The 25,481-nt window shown below is 38.6% G+C and overlaps 2 protein-coding genes across 7 annotated transcripts in view; one reads left to right on the forward strand and one right to left on the reverse strand.

Annotated features, from left to right (window-relative positions):
- The window catches only part of cacna2d4a (calcium channel, voltage-dependent, alpha 2/delta subunit 4a), an 84,730-nt gene that overhangs the window by 28,135 nt on the left and 31,114 nt on the right, over nucleotides 1–25,481 (reverse strand). The gene's annotated exons all lie outside the window — the stretch shown is intronic.
- Nucleotides 1,279–25,318, forward strand: lrtm2a (leucine-rich repeats and transmembrane domains 2a). 2 transcript variants are annotated; one of them, XM_041977633.1, is made up of 7 exons: nucleotides 1,279–1,296; nucleotides 8,416–8,605; nucleotides 18,242–18,471; nucleotides 19,312–19,437; nucleotides 19,858–19,946; nucleotides 20,230–20,387; nucleotides 21,370–25,318. In XM_041977633.1, exons 2-7 carry the CDS (start codon nucleotides 8,530–8,532, stop codon nucleotides 21,900–21,902), a joined length of 1,212 nt encoding a protein of 403 aa, XP_041833567.1. In that variant the 5' UTR covers nucleotides 1,279–1,296; nucleotides 8,416–8,529; the 3' UTR covers nucleotides 21,903–25,318. The 2 variants fall into 2 exon arrangements, with proteins under 2 accessions (XP_041833567.1, XP_041833566.1); XM_041977632.1 differs by lacking the exon at nucleotides 1,279–1,296 and adding an exon at nucleotides 7,516–8,108.

Genomic DNA, 25,481 nt, shown 5'->3' on the forward strand with positions numbered 1-25,481 from the left:
TGTGGATCAGATTTTTTTTTCTTGACAGTGAGAATAATACAAGCAGACACTCTAAAACCTGAGTGGACATATATACATAAGCACTTCCTTTCTACACACACATAAAGACACACAAAGCCAGCCGTTACGAGAGATGCCACAGGGAATAGAACAAAAATGAAAGACGAGGAGAAAAAAAAAAGGAAAAACAAGTCGAGGGAAGAGAAAAGCCCATGTGGCAGAGGGAGATTCTCATCTTCACTGAAATCTGCAGATCCCTTCCTCCCTCCCTTCCATCAACCTCATCTGCCTTTTCTCTCTCTCTACCTTTTTCTTTTACGACCAACCTTTTTTCTATTTCCCACTCCCACCTCCCTATCCCTCATCCCTCCCTCTGCTTTCACTCTAGCTCTGTATTCCACCTCCCTCGTCCTCTCTCTGTCACTGTAGGAGAGCTGCAGGCAGACAGAGGCAGCATACACTAATGTTACTATATTTGACAAAGCACACACACATATTCTCCTGCCACATGCACCACTTGCACACACATATGGAAAAAAAGTAGAAGAGGAGGGGGGCACCAACACTTGAAGACATACTGAGAAGACACACACACGCACACACACACACATACACACACATAAATGTGCCGACGCGTGCTGAGTGCCGGAATCACAAACATAGCGACACACAGAACGGGGTGGTGCATGACGCCAGCAACCCAACACGCTTGTCGCTCTTTCTCTCTCTCAGACACACCTCCCCCCCCTCTCTTTCTCAAACACACTCACGCCTCTCAGACACACAGCAGCGCACACAGCAGCGCACACACCAGCGAGCAGGACAGCGCTGGACGTATCATTCATATAGGGAAAAGATCAGAAGAAAAGGATTAACCATCTCCATCCCTCTCCCCCCCTCTCTCTAAGGATCTTATCCTCTTCTACCCGCTCGTGTCTCTAAGCCTCTCTTCACCATTTTTTTTAAACAAAATCCCTCCTTTTTCACAATTCATTGGTGAACTGAAGGGAATCTAAGAAGGATTGTCTCTATACAGAAAGAAGGAATATTCTTACATTATTCCTTTGACCAAAAACTGGAACGTATGGATTTCTTGAAGTGAAGGATTGACCAGTTTTTTAACATTTTTTTTTTTTTTTTACCTTGAAAGCGTTTTGATATTTTGCTTCATAAACAAAATTTTTTGATGGATGGCTAATGGCAGGAAGATATAAGACCAGTACTGACTGATATATATATATATCTATATATATGAATCTATAGATATATATATATATGCATATATATGGTCAAAAGGTAAGTCTCTCTTAACTTACAATTTCAATAGAGCAGCTCTTAATCTCAGTTTATGACCAGAATTATCGATATATTAAGTTATAAATTACACAAAGTGGAATGCAGAGTTAAAACTGGCATTTTTGAGATGGCCATAGGTACACTGAAAATGTAAGACCTTTAGCTGCTTTCTGGACATACACAAAATGCACATTGTCAGTAATGTTTGGGTTGGGGATTTGAGACTAAGCTTGCAAAGGCAGGCAGAAGGCGAAACAGGAGAGTAAGGATAAACTCTAAATTTTCTAGTCTAAACCTCTGACATCATATTGTAAACTAGTGTTGACAGGGCTTTTTTCTTCATTCGGTCTACAGGAACTTGATTGTAAAACCAAGTTTCCAGAAGCTATCTGGGTGCTCATTACCAACATAAAATCAAACTCTCAACACGAAGTCTTGTGGGATCAAGCATAGTTATGGTTAATACACTGGAAGCACTGTACCTCTGGTGTATTTATAGCTAATGTAAATATTCCTGAGGCACAAACAACAGCTCCTATTCAGCCCAGCCATCAAAGTGAAAGTCATTCAGTGAAAATACAAAAGTAATTTCTGTAAATTTAGGTCTTTTGGTCAGAATTTGGCCAGCACACAAAATTTCTGTACATCAAAACTACAAAAGTTATTCTTAAACTGGTCAAAATCCTGCAAACATCTGGGTGTTGAGTGTGATATGAAGGTGTTCAATCAGCATTCAGATCAATATCAAACAACTCTTCAGCTGATGCAGGTTTTAATCAGTTCCAGCTCAATCTGGCATCAATAGGAACATAACACCTGAGTGTATGTGCAAATTTGTTTCTAAGAATGATGCAATCAGAGCAACAAAACAGATTATTTTTTATTTACAGAAATACACATCTACCAACCGTAAGATCTCATGTGAAGGTTTTGAGCCGGACAGCTACAACTTGTGCATAAGAGGAGATTAATTGATTTTTGTCCTCCTTTTTTTTTTTTTTTTTTTAGTTTAAACTGTTATCAAGACACCCTGAAGCTTATTGACTCACCTGCTGTGTGACTATCACCTTATAATCTCACACTGTAGGATACAGTGCAATGTTGTCCTTACATGTTGTCATAGTAACACACCTGTTCTCTGGGAATTGTAGGTACACTAGACTGGTAAGTTTTATCTTTAATCTGCTTGTCTTTGTATATGACACATAATCTAGTATCAGCAAAGCCAGGACTAATATAAACTCAGGAGTTATCTGTGGTTGAAGGCAGTGCAGCTGTAACTCAACAATTAAGACAATTCAATAAACCTCCTGTATTCTTATTTACTTAATTTGTTTCTGTAAACTTTATTGACAATACTTCAGTGCTTTGTAGTCACACTGGTTTCTTTGTATTTATTTTTTTGGATGACTTTCACACCAATGTTATTGTTCTGTGCGCTGCTGTTTTTACCCACTCCACAACACTTTGTCCACTCTAATACTGTTTTAGATGGTGTGATGTAAGAGTGATTAACTTGCCAGAGCTGCAGAGTGATTATATGATGATGCAGTGAGTGTGAAGCCTCGTCAGCCTAATGCCCCCGAGGCCTTTTTTTGTCTTTCTACATTGTCTGGCCGTCCGTCAAATGGATGCCTTCTGACAAAATTCCAGAGAAAACAATTATGATCACTAACTGATTGTGTGGTTAGTGCAGCAATTTGCCATGTCTAATAAGAAACATGGCTGCCACCTCAGGCCAGCCTGATGGCTTGTGTGAAACCGTTCGTTTAATCATTTTATGCATTTAAGTTGGAAAAGATTTAATTAATTTGGTTGATTTTATAGATGCTTTCTAAGCTACTAGCTTTTTGTGTGACTGACTCACAGAGGCATAGTACCAGCACTAATGTAAATTATATTATTAACATCACTGTATCAAGTATCAATCTGGACATTATGTATGATTAAAACACTAAACAACATAGTTAATTAAATAGAGCTGCTAGCTGACCAATCACATTTGCTGTGATGCTCCACATGTAGCATGTTGTCTCTAACCAAAACTGAAAGACAAAATCCTAAAAAAACATTTAATTTCACCTCAGTCTAAAGAGACAACTGCAAAATATTTTAACGGGTTCATTTTTATGTTTAGTGTTTACACCTATCAGCTCACACAGTTGGTGGTGATATCTATGTACAAATTTTGCAGTGTGTGCCTGTCAACACATATGTGGCTCTATTTGTCAAGCTACTGTTGATATGGTACTGGCATGTGTCCTCAAGTGTGTGCTGTGCTTCAGTCTCGCACACACACACACACACATGCACACATTATGCCTGTTTTTTCTCTGTGAAAGAAAGACATTAAAAATTGATTTAGGGAGCTTGGCTGCAACTCTCTGCTTTTGTTAGCGACCATGATCATTACAGAACATTAATAAATACATGTAAACGTTACTATATGAGTTGTGAATTTCTGTTCTTTTTGGTTATTTATATGTGTTAAAAAAGGAAGCCATGTGTAGAGTTAAGAAGGGATTATGACTTACATTAAAACATGCATACACACTCACACACCAGTCTTCACACATGGATAGTGATCCTATCACATTCAAAGAAATTTCCATTTGCAAATGCACAACATTACAGTTATATAGATTAAAAAAACACAACTATCAGTCAAACCATGTAGGTTTGTCAGAAGAGACATGAAATGCTGTAAAAAAATGGGTATACATGAGCAAACTCAGTAAAAATGTGTCTCCAGCCACTTGTTTGTTTGTGCTGTTATATATTTATTTTTAAATGTCTGTTGTTAGTCTAGCACAACACAATTTAACTGCATTGTAGAGTCATGCTGTTGTGCATCCTTTGTATGCATTAAGTATTTGAATTTCAAACTGGAATGAAAAGAAGAAACAGTTTGAACTAATGGACAATGATGGTATGGAATTTCTAGATAATGATGTATCGCTTACCTCAGCCCTCAGGAGAGTGGTTAAACTTTTAAGGAAATGCATGTTAACTTTATGTGTGTTGTCTCTGCAGTACTCTGTGGAATACAACTGCATCTTTAGTGGAGGGTGAAATAAACAGGATGAAATGGAATATTAAAAGGAGATGAAAGAGGAGAGGAGCTAAGAAGAGGGGAGGAAGAGGTGTTATTTAATACTTCACCATGCGGAGCCACTCTGCCACCCGGGTATTTACACGTGTGTGTGTACACTACTGGCCCATGTGTGGATTTTGGCTGCCCCCGTGTCCAGGTCAAATTGATAAAAAAAGCATTCTGAGAATAGCTCACCACTACATCACCTCTTTAACGTGATGGTAGGGGACCGGGAACACGTGGCTGCCGAGGTGAACTTCGTCCTGTGTGGACGTTTGATGGAGCCTCTGTGTTGTCAGTTTTGTTATGCACAGGAAAGTCAACAAGCTTCATTTATCAGCATGTCATATAGTCTAACAACCTTCAACAGAAGCCCTTAAAACAGAATGTCACAGTCACATGAAGTGTTACCATGGTAACCGAGAAATGAAGACAATCTCAATGTAGAAGGGTGAGGGGTCTTAAATGTGATTAAGGTTGTTTACGGGTGTATTCTATTCAGCCAGTGATGTTTTCCACACTTAACCCAGCACAAGGTCAACAATAACAGATATTTATAATTCTTGCACTCCATGCTCATACTGATTTAATCCTTCATCATCCATTCAACCTCTAAACCTTGACATTACCAGTCCTAGTAATCACATTTAGCAAGATGCACCAACCCGTGCTTAAAAAAAATCACACTAAGCAAATGTAAATGAGTGCAAATGCTGTGTGAAAAGGTAAAATGTTAGTATATGGGAGGATGGGAATGGATAAGTTTTGTCATCTCAAACGCATCATTTGCCAGTTCCAGCATGATTACACTTAATAATAGCAATTAAGTCTCATTACATGTGTTGAAATTGATTCACTGAGTTGATGAGATGTGAATTAAAAGCCAGCAAATAACAACTGTTTAGTTATTAATCTTCTATAAATTCATTTAACAGTTTTATAACAATGGCAAATGGTCACCATGAAGACCAAAGCAAGACTTGAAGCTCCAAGTCTGTAAAAAGACTTTAGGTATTTGTTTTCACAGAGATTGAAACTGCTCTCAAAATATTTAATGTGAGGAAGGCAAATAAATGAGAAAATAAGAATGCTTTGCATTTGTTGCACAGTTGATGAGTAATTACTCATCACACATCTCTTGAATAATACATCTAGAGTGTACAATAAATAACATACAGTTCAACAATGTCAGGGCTGAATCAGCAGGCGAATGAGTGTGCAGGAGTCCAGACAAGCTTTAGTCCCACAAGACCAGAAGGCATTATTATCTTTTTTTTTTTTTACTATATTTAATTAATCTCATAGTTAAAGTTCTGAGATTAAATTGAGACTATCAATTAAAGGAGGCCTGACAGACTAAGTCTCTTCTGTGACTCTTTGAATTTGTGCTAATTAGATGATCATGTCAAGGCTTAAAGAAAAAATAATGTCATCTGCAGCAGTTCAACACGACCCTGTAAATTTAAGAAAAGATGTTTGGCCTCAAGCCTAAAATTGAGGAATTCCTTGAGTTCCTCCCATTTCTCAACACCTTATTTACTCATTTAAGAAGAACAACTGAACAGCTACTGACCTGTCTGCAAAATATCCTTTTTTTACGCCTCTGTTCCTTTGTCAAGAAGAGAAAAGAAGGGACTCGAAGGGAGAAGCCAAATTAATTGTAGAGATGAAAAGTAAGACAGCGCAGCATATTGATAAATAAAGGAAAAAGAAATTATAGAGAAACAGATGAATGAATGTTGGAGAGGATGATGTGAAAATGCATTATGTTTGGAGAAAATAAAGAGCAGAGCATTTTACACTGTAGCACGTAACAAAAATAACACAAAAAAGGCACACATACACTAATCACACAAAACCAGAATAAAAAAATGTAATGTCTTCCTTGTTTACCCATTGCTTATTTTTACCTCTCCTCTGTATGTGGGATTTCCTGTCCTGTTTGTAATTATCATTTCATCCTTTCATCGCTATCTCTTTTTAGACCTCCTTTCCTGGTCATCTCTGTTACTTCATCTATTCCCCCACCCTCGTCATTCCTCTCCTGTCCTGTCCTCTCCCCCCATTTCCATATTTAACCAGCTGTAAATAACCTTCTGACACTCCCAACAGATTGATGAGCGTTACTTTTGGAAGCGACTGCAGTTACTGTCTGCATGTATGCTCGACAGTTTGCATAGAAAGTTGAACATGCACTGACCTTCTGTCTGCCCTCATCTATCATCTGACAGCGTGTTCATAGTTTTTTTCCTTCCCCACATTTTGCTACTTTGTTCTTAATATGCCTTAAGATGGCACAGGTGCAGATTTACATAATCGCTGCAAATGCATCAACAAATGAGCAATAATGGAGCTTCATCTGTAGTCGGTTTAATGGCAAAATGAGCCGTCTAGAAAAAGCCGGGTCCCTGCTTTTCCATGAAAACAGCCGACTGCTGTAACCTAATTAGCACAATATTTCACACACTGCTGATCGGATGGTGATAATAATTTGAGGGGAAAATAGTTCCATTTTTGCAGCAGCGCTCCAGCATTTCCCAAATGACAATGATTGTTCCTTGTGGGAGTGAGTCAACAGTCTGCATCAGTCGTGTTGTACTGAGGTTCAAACAAATCATCTCTCATGATAATTCCCACCTTGTAGTATTAATTTAATCACGGTGACAAGACAAATCTTTTTTCCATCTTATCTACCTAATTGATACAGCAAACGTATCACATGTAAAGGTCATAACTGCAAGAGAAGAACAACTAACAGTTGATAAAAAAAACATAAAAATGAGCAGATCACTGCGGCTTTGAGCAGGTGTGGGGTGAATAAACTTTCTTCTAAAATGGAAATACTCCAGAAATAGATATGATGAAACTGTGCACAAGTTAAAAAAAGAGTCATATAAAATGGAGTGCAGTAATCAAAGGAAATTAAATTGTGGAAAAACATCCCACAAATAAAAAATATTGCTTCCAAATCAATAAAGTTACTGGTGATAACCATAGAAAAACTTGAAATTCAGTAGTGACACTTATTTATCCTTCTTACATGGATGCTGAGTTTTGCTAAAAACATTTATTGAAGCAAACGATCCACAATGAAGTTGCCAGTTTTCTTGTACTTGAAGATGAAAATGATCAATTAATTGCAGCTAAGAACTCTTCAAACCTTTCTTCACGTCCAGTTTATTATTTTGCTGATTGGTTGGTATTTATGTGTTTTTTTTTGTCATCAGTGTCTGGCATTGAAAGGAAACTGACTTTTGCCTTTAGGATAAGAAGTGTAAATATAACTTGTTTTTCCCATTCCTGCATGATTTAGACCTGTAAGGTCATGCCTGCAAGGTCTAAATCATGCTCCTTTAGAACTGACATAAAATGATGCTCTGCAATTGTGATAACCATAAAATAATACTCTAAAACATACAGTTACCTCTATTTATTCAACAAAAAAGTTTAAGGAGTGTAAGCAGACCTGCTCAAAATGTTCTTGCCTTGTGCAAGAGAAGACACATGCTTCTGTGCTTTTCATATCCTTCCCAGTAATCCTCTCTTCTATTTTTTTCCCTCCATATGTGGTTGTATTTTCCAGTTTCTCTTTCTTTCTCTACATTTTCTCTCCATCTTTCTCCCTCTTCTCCTGCTCTCTCTCTTTCCTTCATCAGTCTCTGTGTGCCTGCCAGACAGCAGCAGTAGGGGGTCTGTCTGTGTTAAAGGCAAACTGATTGTGAGAACTACCAAAGACACATGCATATATTATTCATGCCGATGAAATACCGGAGGGGCTGTTTGTGATGCTTGCACACACATCCACGTGCACACAAGCAGGAAAGGGTGCAAACACACGCACAAAATTGGAAATGTATTTTTAATGTATGCAACTGAACATTTTGAAAAACATGAGCGTGCATACACATAAAATCCTGCTGCTTCAAGCTTTGCTGCCACTGGCATAAATGGCATGGTCTCAGAATTAGGATTTGGGTTTGGATTAGGACAGATTTGGCTGACTTGACTTTTCTCTCTCCCTTTAGGTAATTTGCTGTAGTTTTTCACAGTCGCCACCCAAGTGGAAGCTGCAGGCATGACGGCGTGACACCGTCTTAGGCCCACCCCTCCAACAGAGGAAGGCTGAAAAGCTCTGTGTCATGCCCCCTCACACCGAACCCCCAGGGGGCACCGGCCTGCCCTCAGCTAAAATTACCATCAATTTGGTCAGACCTGGTGAGTAGACAAAATGTGGTGGTGGGAGGGGGGGGTTCCTCTGGTCATACTCAAATATGTCGCTATGCATGAGAGGAGAACTGTTTTGACAGCTGCTAATGGAAGCATGCCCAGCATTATTGAAAACACACACAAACACATCAGATGAGGGCACTCATGTAAGAAATCCCACATTACTGTTATGCATTAATACAGCTGGCAGAGCCCTCCCTATGATTACATTGTTTCCCTTCTCTACCCAATCTTCTTCCCATCTCCTTTTTAACATTTTTTTTCTTTTTCTACCCCTAACTCCAGGGGGTTAATGAAAAATGTACTCTATCTGTTTTGTTTTTGCCATGGCTATCACATAATCCTCATGTGTCCACGTAAAAGGTTTCGCCCCCATCCACTGCACTTCACTTAACCTTTACAGCTTCTCTTCTTTAGAGCTCGCCATCTGGGTCTCTTTTATTAATGGTGGAAGACCTCAGCCATGACATGAGATTATGGATGTCTGTATCATGGAATCGCTTCAGAACCGTTTCACCTCTAGTATTCTTGTTATTTTTGAGTCTTTCTGCTGCTTTCTTCCCCTTCCTCACCTGCCACTCCTTGCCGTGATCCTCCCATTTTCTCATTCTGTTAAACTGTGAGGTGGATAAATTGTGCAAACATTTATATTCTAATTTGTTTTATACTTTTTATGACACAAGCCCATGCTGTGCAAACTCATACACTCTTGTCTTCATGAAATTAATGGTTTTATAATTCAGAGATCTTCCTGGTGGAGGGGTTTTATTGTTCGAGAGGTGTCTGGCAAAAACGCCCCCACAAACCTGATTGTAATACAGCGGCCATTTAATAACAGGGCAACACTATCTGTCAGAACCTCCACACGCCCACACAGAACCTCTAAGTCGATTGATATATCTCCCCATGGGCTGCTCAGCCTCTGTCTTCATCTCCATCTCTGCATTTTCCTTTGTTTCTTCACCTGTTACACATATTCTTCAGCTTTCTTTCCACCTCTGTGTTTAATTCAAGTTAACTTCTGTTACCTGTATCATCATCATGATATTTCCTATATAAAGACCATCAAAGCCTCTCAGAAATAGCATTTAATTGACACAGACAGTTATTTCTGAATAACTGGAAGCTTCTTGGTAATCTTTGCTACTGTTCCACAGATGCTGTTGTGCATGCTTTCACACACAGACATGCTCAATTACTGAAAGGTGATTTTAAAAAAGGGGCAGGCATCCCATCATATAAATCAGATTACTGCTACACTGACAATCAAATCGTCAAGGAAATGCTGCATCCCAAAGTTAATGACATTTAGTTTAATTTGTAAGTGGAATTTGACAAATGGGATGCAAAAAGATGTGTTCAGAATAAACTGCTTTGAAATCCTGCAAATCTGAAAGAAATTATTCTGATAAATTGAAATTTTCAGTAAGAGTTCATATTCTCCAGTGTTGGTGTGATCAACACACCAACAATAAATGCATTTTTATGGCTTTTAAAACGTTTTAAGGAGGTGTAAAAGGGAAATTGACCACAATATGCTTTTTTAGTTGTGCAAATCCAATTTTTTGTTGTAAATTATTTTAAATCAGGCATCAAATTACTGTACAGTGATGGCAAGCATCAAAACTGAGAAAAAAAAAAAACATAAAAATTGCTGATACAGTGTATAACTGACAGCATAAAGCACAGGAAAAAAGCTTCAAATTAGCTAAAAGGGAGTGTAAACTGAAGGTTGAGAGTAGAAACTGTGAGTGACAGAAGGAAAATGAGGAAGTAAGAAAAAGATGGAAACAGTGGGGAGTAATGAGGAGAAGGAGAGTTGTAGGATCAAAGAGGTATCGTTTGAGGAGGAGACAGTGATGAAAAAATGGGATGAAGGAGGAGAGGCGGTAGAGGAAAACAAAGGGGTCTATGAGCGACATAGAGACCATATGGTGCCTCCAGGCTTTCACGATCCCAGCAGACTATCTTATCTAACACACATGCACACATATTTGCAAACAAAAAGGTATGAACTCATTTCTGTTCTCACATTTAAACATGCACTGCATCGCACGTTATTGCAGCTCCAAACAAAACCCTAGCTTCTCATAAAAGGGAAGATAGAGAAAATGACACACAAAGAGTGAAAGCAGTAGATTTAGCTTTAACAATGATATAATACAGTCTGGGGTTTAAACATTTGGCTTGGAGAGGAGCCATATTATGACTTAGCATCATTCTTGCAGTACAGCTATGATAAAGTTCACTAAGAAAGCGAGTGTCTCAATGTTTGGAACTGAGCCATTTTAGCAGGTATAGCTCTTCTAAACTGGCTGGTATCATTGTAGTCAGTAAACTGGCAGCAGTGACAAGCCTTTCCTTGTCAACCTGCAGCAGCTACTGGGTTGTTGAAAAAGCAAGCTTGATTTCAGGGCTGTTCAGTGTTGCAGTGGTTTTGGTGCTGATCGTACAGCTTAAATCCACATGGACTTCTGCTGCATCAGTTATTCTCCTGCCTGTTTTATCCATGTTTTCTATCTAAATAAGGGCAAAAGCTAAAAGAAAATGTAGAGTGAACTTAGAAACCTGCTTGTTAGTAGGTGGTGGCGGTTTCCAACCCTGCTGGGATGTTGGAATTGGCGTCAGTCCACACAGCAGTTGACACTGTGCGTGTGAAGCATTAGGCTTAAAGTGGAGCCTGATCCCTTCTCACAGTGTTATATGAGACAAAGAGTTGAAACAGAAATGACATCTTATTGGCTAACAAGCCAAAGCATCTGGCAGAGTCGAGCAGGCAAATTAATGGCCATTTTAATGTCACCAATATTTCAAACGTTGTGGATAGAATAATAACTAATTACTTTATTTCCTCTATAGCTTTCTATTAATCACAAAACTGTGTAGGCTTAAAATATTTTAGTTATTCTGTACAGTATATAATTATCTGCTGGTTGGGGAATGTGGTTTTGACCCATGAACTGTTTATCAGTATGGCTTGTATGTTTATTAATATTTTAAAATGGCTTGTTAATGTAATTTAATGCAGAAGTGACCTTAAACTATAGCACCAGCAGAGCATGATGCATACAAAAACTGGATCTGCCAGCATAGCAAATATTCCCCTTCCCTTTGATTTAGATCACTATGCATGAATATATATGCATATATCTGTCTATGCATTTCAATACAATTTTATTTAAATAAAGAGTCATCACAAGGCACTTTTTTAAAGATACAGTCTAATTCTTATGTAATTAATCTCCTTATGATCCTATCCTATCAATCATCCATTGTCTATACCCGCTAATTCCAGTGCAGGGTCACTGGAGCCTAACTGAATTACTACTAGGCGAGATTGTCAGTCCATCAGAGAGACAAAAAGAAATTCACAAACACATTCCCTCCTAAAGAAACTTTAGACACACCAAAGAAACTACCATGCATGTGTTTGGACTATGAGAGTAAGCTGGATTACCCGGAGAAAACCCACACATACAGGGAGAACATGTATACTCCACACAGAAAGATCCCAGCCGAGGTTCAAACCAGCAACGTTCTTCCTGTTAATTAAATCAAATTATTAATAAATCTTCATTAATACATCCAACCTCCAAAGTTCTACAGCAACTACATATTCATCAATCCCTACGTTATTCTGCAGCACCCCGCCATCCACGCATCCATCACAGAGATTTAACTTCCAAAAAACAGCACACATCCCAACATAAGAACCTATTTAAAACCCAGAAAGCTTTGGCATTATAACCACATCATGACAAGAGCCTCATATTTTTTCTGTATGTGTGAGTGTGTGTGTGCTTGTGAGCACTTTGGCTCAATAAACTCTCCCTACCCATTGCATTTGAAGAATGAGTGGGCATGCATTAGGACCCGTCACAGATCTAAAGCAGAATTTATTCTATTCCAGTCACACCAAAGCGGATATGGCATAAAAAGCCAAGCATCCTTAATTTTCTCTCCAAATTCTGACTGTGTTTAGCCTTGGACTGAAGCCCCATGGAGTGGTCAGTACAAAACATGACAATATCCATCAAATGGTGAGAAATAGTGTGACAGTGAAATTTGCGCCAACTCTGGTGGAGGTGCTGAATCTACCTTAAAATGATACATTAACAGAAAAAGCACAGGCCTAAAAAACAAGAGAGATAGAGGGGATTACAGTGAGTAGGAAGAAAAAAAGAGGAGAAAAAAGGACAGGAAGAAGCAGAGAGGAGAAGGTGGAGGAAGTGAGAGGGGAAAACAGAAATAGGTAATTGGAGGTAATCCTGTTGGGAGAAGAGGTATAAAAATCAAGCTTTCAGAGAAACTCGCTCTCCTCTCCTCATCACACTGTCAGCAGGAGTACAGCCTAAACCCCTACACCCTGTCCCTGCTTATCTTTAAGTCCTGCATATTTGTCAGTGTGTGTTTGTGTGCCTCTGTGTGTGTGTGTGTGTGTGTACGACCATGGCTTCCTGTGTGTGGGTAAGCGATTATACATGCTTCTACTTAAAGAGTCAGATGGATATGGTAACGTGGGATAAATGACAAGTTTTGACCACAAACTTTGCTCCTTTATGCCTCCACTCTACATTTGATATCATGGTTGCTATGGTAACATTATGTCTGTGATATAATGAGGTGTCACTGATGGGACCTTCATATTGTGCAGTATGTGCTTAAGGCAGACATTTACTGCAAAGGTATACAGGCATTTGATCTGAAAAACACTCACACAAATGCCCAGATACACACTAGCTAGCTATTTTCTATCTGCTAAGTAAATAAGGTCTTGGGTTACGGTGGGGATTAAAAAGAAATTACACAGCCACTGCTGCTGTAGAAAATCAGGCTATGTGCTGTGTGTTGAGATAAAATCCATCATCACTTATGCGTTGTGTCACGTTTATTTTCTTCCACAAACTGAATCCATCCTTTACTGTAAACTATTCATGCTACTTTGGTTTAATTAAAAGCAAAATGTTTAAATAAATGTACCACTAGAATTGATTGGGATTGAAATTAAAGATAATTTTCATCAGTAACTATTTGGACAATTCTGTGATTAATCATCTCAAACTGTGAGAAAAGGATGAAATAGCTTATTTCAGTTTATCACAGAAGCCCAGTGTCTAATTTGTGACTATTTCTAAGAAACTAATGCGTGGGACTGAGAGTGACAGGGTTCACATTTTACCTCTGTGCTGTAAAAGCAACACAGTGGGTAGATTTGGGTTGCACTCAGAGCACAATGTAAAACATTGAAGAGGGAAGAAATACAGTCTTTTGCATGGAGGACAGCTGGTTGTCCTTGTAACAAGATAGCAGTGAGTCTGTCGCCTGCATGGAAAACAGCTTGGGCCCTGGTAACATGCAACTGGGCTCAGTAATAGAAGTGCCTGTGTGGTGATGACATCATACCTGGCTCTAATGTCACCAAGAGGCCCAAAGATATAAACTTACAGTCCTGGAGGTGTCAAGAAGTATCACTAAGGAGAAACTAACATCACCAAACTCAAACAGAAATTAGTTTGATTCAGTTAGGTTTGAACTAAGAATGACCTGGTGAGGTTTTTATAGGTGTTTCGTTATAATGCTCTGAAACTGAATATGCATAAAATGTTGCAAAGGACAACCAAGTGGCTGCACACATACACACACATAAATGAATAATGCAAACATGAAGTGACAATAATTACCCTGCATGTTCAACGACAACGTACTGTACAACTAATGTGCCATTTGCACTACTTCAAACACATATGGACCCTTGCATTAACTGTAAATGAGTGGCTCAGTTGGCATGCAAGCTTAAATAAATCTGGGCTGCCTAAATTATCTAAAAAGAGCAAGCAAGAATTTTGATGTTTTATTTGAGATAGTTCTTAAAATAGTAAGCCAAAGCTAAGCCATACTTGCTCAAGCATGAGTTGTTTTGACTGTAAAATTTTCATGACAGTCACTTCTGACATCTAGTATGTGGTGACAAGGGTCTGATGAGTAATACTGCTCCAAGAGTTGCCTCACAAGTCTTGCTTCAATCAAACAGAAACATCTTGTCACATTTTAATGCCATGTCTTAGTTTGTTGCCCCATTGCTGAGAGCCTACGCCTGCTTGAAATGTCAGAACTTTTACAGCATGTGTCTGGGAATTCTTATAAAAGATTTAGTCGGAAGCCTATTTGCAACAGAATACAAAAAAAAAAAAAAAAAAAAAACTATATAGAACCACTTAAACTTATTTGGATTGAATCCTCTTATGTTCTTCTGTGACTGAATATCTTTTGGTTTGGATCTAGCGATCATGGATCGCTATCAGAGAAGATTTGACACAGCCAAAATAAGCAAAACAACAACCACCTCCACCATGAGAGCAGCTAAAACCCCTCATAAATGTTATAAGACCTGCTAAAGCAGAGGAAGGAAGGGTGGTAATGGGTGAGGAGGGGTGAGGAAGAGAAAAGAGGCTGGTTGAGTGAAGGGAGAAGAAGGATATCTTTGTAAAATAAAAACCCAGATTGCTGCTGAGGGAAAAAAATGGCATGCAAGTGAGATTAACATTATTTCTTCTTTCTTCCTCTGTTCTACTCTCTCTTAGTTGTATGACAGTACTTCATTCTTGTGGCTATGTTGTCCTCACAAATCTCCTTCACTACCATTTCAAACAGCTCCACAGCCACAAACCTCTCCACAGTCTTCAAAGATCCTCCACAGAATTCCAGCTACAAAGTAAGACAGCACAGGATGCTTCAGGATACTTTAAAATCTCTCACTCATTCTTGAAGTGGAGTTCATTCTTCCTAGAGATTAGGATTACAATGTAAGATGGAGTAGAGAGCATAAAAAGAGGAGCAGGAGGAGAGATGACACTCTCGCCTTTCTAGCAAGGATGAAGTCCTCATTTTGGGAAGTTTTTGGGGTCAGAATGTAAAATGGGACAATGTCCTGGTTGGGTGGGTTAAGATCTGTCCTGACAGGAAACCGTCTAAGGAAAGAGGGCATTTTAATGCTGTAAATACTGTTTCTTCATTACTGCAGAATGAGTTTTTGTTTGGAATGGAACAATGTTAAATGTTAATTAAATAAACAAATAAATAATATTAGTTCCATGACAATTTTTTTAACAAAAAGAAGAAAGGGGGAAAAAATATCATTTAAATAATCTCTAAATATTAATTTGGCCACCACAGGTTTTGCAAATGCACAGCTGCTAGCAAAAAACAAGGAAAAAGAAAAAGAATAAAAAGCAATCTCAATAAAAACTTTATAATAGCAAGCAGAATGAGGTCAAATATAATCTAATTAAGATGTAATCTCTAAATATTCATTTGTCCCCCACAGGTTTTGTAGCTGCACAGCTCCTGGCAAAAATAAATAAATGAAAAAATTCCAAAAGGCTGCATACGTATTAAAAGCTCTTTTAACTAGGGTGAAATTAAATATCTGAACTTGTTTTACAGTTTTCCATGACTTTGGTCATAATTTAGAATTCTGCATTATTGAAGGTAAAGTTTTTGGGAGCAGGGTTATTTGCTTTGTTGTCATGTTCTGAAAATGTGTCCAGCAGGATGTTAAATTAGCAATAAATCCCATAAATCATTGAAAAAGGCAATGCTGGAAAAATAGGTACTGCATCATGCATCAGTCTACAGCATCAATTTTAATATATTCTGACATCTGGCTCAAAGCTAGCTAACAACCATGAAACGGAAAGGAGAAACCGGATTAACTTGGTTTGTAGCTATTAGCACATCCAGTTGTATGAAATCTTATTAGGTGACAGTTACAATATTCTATCAGCGAAAGTTTTAAAGGTGGCAAAGTTGGCTGCTGATTCAGTAAGTAAACTTGATGCATTTAAAATGTCTTATAGTTTAAAATATGAACAAAAACACCAATTTTAAGCAGTCATGATGCATAAAGGAAGCATGTATATAAATAACTCAAATAAAGGTCAAGTTGCATATTAAAGCAAACAAAGATTATTTAAAGGTCTTTTTTTTAAAGAAAGCTTTATATTAAAGACAAGATAAGCTACATTTTTTAAATCTGAGATTATTAAACTCAGTTAGAGCTGCAGTTTTTGCATTGAAGTGCATATTTAATGAGTTATAGAGTCACTCTCGAAGAATGATATCACTTTCATTAAGCTTCACTCATATCTTCTCATCTCTGGACTCGCCAGTAAAGAGCTATTTCACAGAGTTTCATCACGTCAGAAGCAGATGGCCAAATGTGAAGTGAAAGGGGTAAAAAAAAAAAAAAAAAGCCTTGATTATGATTGAGAGAAAATGAAAAAGAAAGCAAAAATAAACAAAAAACGGATGGAGTAACAACAGGAGAAATGCAGCGACTGGGGTCAGAACAAGATGCTAACAATATGCAGATGATGCAAGCAGCGAAATCTCATGGTGAGGTTAAGATTTTAGTTGGGGTTGTCTCCGTGTCTTGGAGTTTCGGCCGAGTGGTTTTCTTAATATCATGCTTTGTCGTTGCTTAACATGCGCACAAACAGTGGCACAAGCATATACCACACACACACACAGACACTGAGAGATAAAGCACAAGTCGAGCCGATAAGCCATTGGTGAGAAACAAAGTCAGCCAGTGTAACAAGACACTGAGGGAATACAGAGCAGTGCTGAAAGACTTGAAGAGAAAAGACATGACGGAGATAAAGAGAGTCAAGCAGAAGGGGCAAAATTGTGAAGAGGAAATGAAGGTAGAGAGGTAGAAGTAAACACAGAGAGCAAAAATAAAATAAAAGAATAATAATGAGGCCTGATTTTAGAGGACAAAAGAAGAAAAACAGGATCAAATAGTGGAAGATGAAAACAATCCAGAATACTTGAAACGAGCAGGATGAATATAACCAGAGAAAAGAGATGGAGATAATGAGAGGATGATGAAATGAGTGTAGTCTGCAGGAAAACAATGATTTGAAAATGAAAGATGGGATTTCCCCCATGAGTTTGCTGAGAGATGCACACAAACAGAAGGAAAAGAAAGACGTGCTCATTTGTGTGGAAAGAAGTGCTGTTGTGATTGTTGCAGAACAGGCAGCAGTATAACACACACACACACACACTCAGATGAACATTTCACATAGTAATTCATCTGAGGCTGAGCAATACTTTAGTTCTGCTGTTTCTATTCTATGCAGAAACAATGACAAATCTACAAATTTTAATCTAACAAACAAATAAAAATCTGATAAAATCAAACTGTGGGAATGAAATGCTAGAACTTAAGCACATATGAAGGCGTTTTCTTTAGTATAAAGCTGAAATTTTATTCCCAATTTTTCTCTCCTTTTTATTGGTAATTCTTTAAAAATCTTTCTGTTTCTGATATATTTGCATTCTTTACACAGTTCATAAGCCTCTACGACGGCTTACACAGTCATAGTTTCTGCTTTTTAATTCTGTTACATCAGAGATCCATGTTGGATCTCTGAGATAAATTGGTGGACTGTGAGACTATTTCACGGACAGTTACTCTTACTTTGTTTTTCATTTACAAAAAGAATTATAATCATAATTTCCACTTTCCTGTCTCTTTGCTGTGTGCATCTTTGAAATAATAATTCACAGGAAGAACTAAATAACCATATTTTCCTCTCCTTCTTTCTCCTCCTTCAGTCTTCCTCTGTTTCTTCTGCCTTCTGGCTGCACTGCTGCCGCCAGCCTACCCTTGCCCTCCTCCCTGTCTCTGCTCCTCAGACAACCTTGTGGTGGACTGTGGGGGCCGTGGTCTCTCCTCGCTGCCTCCCATGCACCTCCTGCCTCCAGGGAGTCGTTCCCTACAGCTAGCCAACAACAAGCTTGCCTCACTCGGAGCAACTGCCTTCGCTAACCTCTCATCTCTAGAGGTCTGCAGCCTCATGTCTATTATAGTTTTTTTAAAGAAAAAATTGCATCTTATTTGAACATGTTGTGGGAAAGGTTTTCTTTACAAGTTTGTTGCAGAACTACCTCTTATTTGCATTCAAAGTGCAGATCCGGGAAGTGTTTGAAACATTACAGCTACAAATGATCGATAGTGCCTTTTTCTCGAACACAAGCTCACCAGTTACGACATTTGACTATTCTTTACTTCCAAAAATCAAATATCCCAACTCGGTGTCATTTAGCTCATGATACGCTGGATTAAGTTAATTTATTTTAAGCCACACTGCTGATTTAAGAAGTTTTTACTCTCACTGTGAGTCTCCGTAAACAGAAGTGCCAGCTTTTAGTTTAAAATGTACTCCAACCCCTTGAATCCTAGATTATTTTTTAAATATTTAGTCAGTATCAGCTCTAAAATTAAAAAGATATGGTCTCAACTGATAGGAAACATTGCCAGCATATTTCTCCTCCTGCTTAATCAAAACCTATAAACACAAGTTATTAAATGCGTCATCACAATAAGATACTGATAGAATCTGCTCTTCAAATTCTCAGTAGCACGTCTGCCTATTTTCTGAGAACAGAAATAAGTACAGCTAATGCTACATGCTTCAGTTTTTAGAAATCGTTCAGGGAATAGGATTACTTTTCAAAGATTCCTTAAGGCCTCATGCATAGACTTACGTTTAAAATTCACTTCACAATAAAATCCAACATCCATTTCAAATAGGCAGTGGCTGCTAAATGGATTCTTCTGATTTGTAGGAAGCCTTTCTATAGGGAAATGTATTAAACTGAACATTTAAACTTCTCTATTTCAGGAGCTGGACCTTTCTAATAACTACCTGGATAATTTACCAGCCGGATTATTCAGAGACATGTCCAACTTGACAAGACTGACTCTACACAACAACTCACTCACAGTAATGGACAGAGATCTCTTCCAGGTAGGCACTTGTGATCATGCTGCACCACACTTGGCAGAGTGTATAATTTTGTTGCAAAAGAACAGAAAGGTTACACAGTATTCTCAAAATACACAGGAAACACAGGAAATAGTGTTTTAATCTGCCCTCTTCTATGTGACAACACTGTCAGATATACTTCACAGAGCTAGTCTCCCATCCAAGTGGTAAATTAATGATCAACCATTTGTTCAGCACCATTAGCCACTTTTATCTTAACCAACGCAGTCAGTAGGAAAAGCTTGTGTCCTGACTTCACTTGGTAACACAAGTTAGACAAGATTAGTTCCTGAAATGATGCTGTAGTAGCTTTGGCCAAAAGCAACAATGACAAAAGCCACAGAGATTAATGGAAATCGTTCAGTTTCATAGAAACAAAAGGTGCTTTCAATGTTTTAACAGGGTTTGGGCAGTCTTCAGAGTCTGGATCTGTCACTGAATGGTCTGTCCGTAGTCCCTCTAGGCCTGATGGACGAGCTGCAGAGGCTCAGGTAGGCATGCTGCAGGAATACACTATTTCATGGCAAAAAAACAAAACAAAAAACAACCCAAACAACAAAAAACAAAAACAAACAAACAAACAAAAATTTATAAAACAATCCTTCAGTGAGTGTAGAAGCTGAGGGAAGAAATCACTTCCAAGAAAAATTAAGAGTAATTTGTGATTTCAATTTTATGGGGAAAAATATTTGTACATCATTTATATAATCAAAGCTGAGTGACTTCAACCTCATAAAATTCTGATATGTTTTATTATTTGTTTATTCTTTCAAGGTGGTTGTCACTAGCAGGTAACAGGCTTCATGGTTTGGAGAGGGCAGCATTTGAGCCGCTCGCCAACCTGCAACACCTGGAACTGGGACACAACCCCTGGGAATGCGACTGCAACCTCCGTGATTTCAAACACTGGATGGAGTGGCTGCTGTACCGAGGTGGATGTTTGATTCATGCTACAAGGACTTTCTGCTTGATTTGAATTAAGAGGGCAGAGGAGTGGTGAAGGAGTGGGTGGAAAAACTAGAGAATACTAGAGATAGATATGACTAGGTGTTGTTTATGCCTGTGCTTTCTAGCGATAGCATATAATGTGACTCCTGTGTTACAGCACTCATTGTTGTTTATCCGCCTGCTGCATCCACGTGTCTCTGCAGGCTGTTAGTGCATCAGATAACTGCAGCTGCTCTCTGCTTTCTTGTCATGTGTAAAAATCTACATTCACCCAAGGCCTCAGCTGCCCCACTAATGAAGCATCTCTTCTCTTTTCTGCTCCCTTCTGCCTTACTGGGCTTCACTTGTGCTCAGTTCAGTGTCTGACATGTTTGACGAGACAAAGTAATAATCACCAGAGCAGCAGAAAAAATAACAAGGAGGCATTTCTTACTTTATATGAACTACAGTGGCTGTGCAAAAAGGATGAAAATCCGTGGTATGTGTTATAAAAAGAAGGACAACACAAGAGTACATTTTTTTTTTATCTCTCTTTTATCGTTCGGCTTTATCTCAGTGTTTTTGTTACTTAACATATTTGACGGGCGAAGATCAATGGCTTTCTAGCGTGCAACCTTGTAATGGACACTATGTTTGGAGGCACATGCAGCATGTGATAATAACAAAGCCCCCACCCTCGTGCCGCCTGTGGGAATAAATGACTCAGATATTTTTTATTTTCTGCACACACCAGAGCTGCACTAAAGCTAGGCATGTCATTTCATGAATTATAGAAAGACTTAGTCGAGGCTATCTCCAACTTAGTAAAGACAGCACAACAAATTGTGTGTGCGTGTTAGGTGATGTATGACTCATGCTGGTGTTGGCACAACTACCTCCCTCTCTGTCTTTTCTTCACTTTCCGTTAATTGGTAGTGCTTTACAGGTACAAGGCATTTTATAAACGACCTCTTCTCTCTGCTTCAGGGGGGAAGGTGGATGCAGTGGAGTGCACGCTTCCCAAGGATCTGCGTGGGAGAGACATTCGTAGCGTTCCAGTGGAAATGTTCAACTACTGCCTCCAACTTGAAGATGAGAACGGAGGAGGAGGAGGTGGTGAGGGTACTCGTTCTGGACAAGGAGTTGGCCCTCCATGCAGCAGGAGTGCTCTTAATCCAAGTGGGGTAACACCAATTTCTGACAACGTTGGCAACACTGCTGATGACTCCTCTTCAAACACTGGAGGAGGTGGAGGAGGAGGTGGGGAGGCCCCACCAGATTGTGTCAGAGCCCGCTACCGGCCTGTGAGCGTGCGGCGCGCCATTGGCACAGTGGTGATCGCTGGCGTGGTGTGCGGCATCGTTTGCATCATGATGGTTGCTGCCGCTGCTTATGGCTGCATCTACGCCTCCCTAATGGCCAAATACCAGCGAGAGCTAAAGAAGAGGCAGCCATTAATGGGTGATGGAGATGCTGATGGGGAGGATAGGGAGGAGAAACAGATCTCCTCTGTGGCCTAAAAGAGGGATGGAACAAGGGAGGGTCGGCATTTAAAAGGTGAAGGTTAAAAGGGGTGAAAATTAAAAGGGCTCAAAGAGGAGAGAGATGGAGGAGCTTGTTTTATACTCAGACAGATGAAGTATCTCTCCCTCTGACTCTCAAACTGTCAACTCTATCCCACTTTTTGTCTTCCTTTCTTCATTGTTTTTCTATTTTTAACCTTCTTTCTCTCTGTCCCTAACTCTAACATACTCCCACACACATATATCTTATCTGCTACCCGATTTTCTCTTCAATTTGGACTCATTCTCTCTGCAGTATTTATTACCAATCTTCCCTCCAAGTCGCCTACCAGCCACCTACTGCTGCTGAATTTACCATGATATTGGCTGGGAGGAAGAAAAAAAATTATTTGGTACTCTCTATATTATGAAACATATCATTAAAGCTGTTACAGGACACACATGGTGTGTGCTCTGTCCGTCAGGGATTCATAGTATGTACGGTGTTGATTGGACCAATGTTTACCCTAATGAGTAGAGTTTGGGCTATCTCTTCACCTTTCTAAAGCCAATAATTTTTTCCATTAAGACAGGACCCCAGCCCTGAACTTTTCACCCTCGTCTGGCCAAATCCTCCTCTGATTATTCTCTTAAAACTCCAAGACTCTAGAAAATGACTGATATTGAGGATGACTGGGGTTTGGACCAGATCTCACTTGTTCTTTAGGTCATCTGTGGATTAAAAAAAAAGATGGGAAACAGCATTTAATAGAAACAGCATTTAACTGCAGTTAGCTTTGCTGTATTTATCCTCCTCAGAAAAAAAGACTTATTTGACAGAAAAAGTATTCTACAAAGCGATCAGATACATTTTCTTGTGCTACTTGGACTAAACTTCTGGATCAGAAGATGTCTTGACGTGATGTCATCAGGATTAAAAACAAATATTCTTTGTAATAAATGGTTTCCTGACGGATTTCAACCATCAGAGGTGAATGTTGATCACCTCTGCGGGCTAAGATGGCATGAAAATAACAACCTCAGAGGACACTCTCTCTTGGCAAGAACTACAAAAATGAATCTAAAGACTACAGATGTCAGACTCCTGCACTTTATTCTCCCAGTCAGATCTCTTCTTCCTCCCTCATCCCTTCCTTGTCTTTCTTTCCAAGATGGAAGAATTGCCCAGAGGGATTATAAAAAGGGATTAGATTACAGAAAAAGCTGCTGTTTTCCCCCTCTTATTCCCCTAACCATTTTATCTCTAGCCATCTTTCCTTCCAGTGCTATATGTTGGAAGGTTTTTCACACATTCACCTCCATCCTTTCTATTTTATCCATACCTCCTTCAAAACTGTTGCCCTTTTGCTTGCCTTGTAAGGCCTGCATTATGCAATGGAATTTGTGTCACCATAAGGCGGAAATGTTGTTGCACACAGTCCTTTTGTTAAAAAAAGGGTCATTGTTTATCTGAGTGGAGGACAGTTACATTTATTAGTATCTGGATTCATGCCCTCAATGTATTTTCTTTAACTTTAACCTTTTTTGGTGCACAGAATTGGACAATGTAAGGGATTTAAGTAGAATTCATCGCATACTGCTCTTCTGGATTTAAACTACTACTCACCCAATTCCCTTCAATTTCTGATTGGCGTGAAAATGAACTTATATTAAATAATAGTGTGTTATCTTATACCTGGGTATGATTCAGATACATATTATTATGCTAGACTACTACTATGTGTTGGCCCAGCAAACCCAAAATGTTTAACCGTTTATGGTTTCCTGTATGAATTCATGATGTATGTCTTTTCTTGTGTTAATGGATTTAATGTTTTGTTTTAGGTTTTAATATCTCTGTGTTGTTTATTTGTTGTGTCCATTTATTTGTGTTCAGCTGTTGGTAAAGTTTCTGTAAGAATCATATACAGAGTTTCGAGTGCATGAGAGGGTCCCGCTCTGCCTCGTCTCTGAAATATAAAGTTAAATATGATTTAGAGTTGAATAAATAACAGGTAACCTCTAATGTAGTTTTACAGCATTGTGTAAATCTTCCATCCTGCTCTCATGAGTCAAAAAGATGAATCACTAGCAGAGTCATGTGATATACGAGTTGAATTTATTTGCAAAATGAGCCTGAGGTGATGTGCTATTTATTCTCAGTGCACTGGGATCATAATTAAATCCCCTTTGAATTGTAAGTCATAAATAAACTTATTTGATTTGACAAACAGCATTAATATTTATGGAGCTACATCCGGCCTGTGATTTCATGTCAGACAGAACTTCTGCATATGAAATTAATTGGGTTCAACATTTTTAGTGGTTATTATTTTTTACAATATCCAAACATGGCGACTAATTAGCTTTGAGCGGTGGGTAAAGCAAGACTTGGAATGGAAAGAAAATGAAATATTTAAACCAAAAATTGAACCAATATATTTAGTTGATCTCTCCCTCTCTGTTGTGCTTCAGCTCTGTCTTCAAAGCCCTTTCTTAAAGAGGAAACTGTTATGCATGAGCATGGACAGTAACCATGGTAACTGCATAAGTGGCAATGACCAGTTAGAAACTCCTCCAGCTTTACTGGTAGTTTGTACCTATACATGCTTGTTTTTTTTTCTCTCTCTCTCTCTAGGGAAGCTAGAAGAGCCACAAGACAAAGTGAGACTGTTTAGTAAATATTGCACAAAAGCTTTTTATTTTAAGGTATCAAGGCTTACTTAAAGATAAAATAAACAAGAGATCATAAGCATAGGCCATGGTTATATAATAAAAATGTTAAAGCTAATGCCTTAATTGAAAAGATATTTCAATTTGACCTTTACACATTTATATTTAGCTAAACCAGCATAATTATAATTGCATCATCAGCCAATATATTCGCTTCTTGGCCCATAAGAGCATTTATTCCTCCGCTCATACCTGCATCATGACATGTAAAACCACATAATTCTGCACCTTTACTAATGTAGAGATGCAAAACCAAGTAAAAGTACATTTTAAGTGTATTTGAGGCTCTTATTTTATTTTTTTACATACATTATGTTGAAAGTCCTTAAACTTTGGAGACTCGGAAGCAGCGTGAGCTCCAGCAACAACTAAACTCTGTATATGAATCTAAAAACAATGTTCTCTCACTCCCTGGTCTGCCAGTCTTGTAATGTTGGTAGCTAAGTATCTTAGCTAGCTTAACCTCTTTCTATATCCTGTGTGTGTAAAGAATAATAAATCATAGTTTGTTATATATAAAAAAACAGCAGCCATGATAACTGAGGGCTTTTATGACTGCACAGCCCAGGAATCTTCGGTGTGTTGTGTTATTATGCTGATTGTGATTATGACAATGATGATATGACGATGGTGATTCATGGTGAAGCATTTCCGGGTCAATATGCATTCATTTAAATAAAAACATATCCCACTTGTGTCAACTTTGCATCTAGACCAATGAAAAGCCCCCTAATTCTACAACCAACAGCATTTAGAAGTGAACATACACTTTTTTTCAATTCAAAATTATTTTGAATCCGGATATAAAAGAAAAATCTATGAGGTCTTAATATTTGGTAAATACAACCTCAGACATACACATGG

Source organism: Melanotaenia boesemani, chromosome 23 (assembly GCF_017639745.1).
Source record: "Melanotaenia boesemani isolate fMelBoe1 chromosome 23, fMelBoe1.pri, whole genome shotgun sequence".
NCBI classification, from domain to species: Eukaryota; Metazoa; Chordata; class Actinopteri; order Atheriniformes; family Melanotaeniidae; genus Melanotaenia; species Melanotaenia boesemani.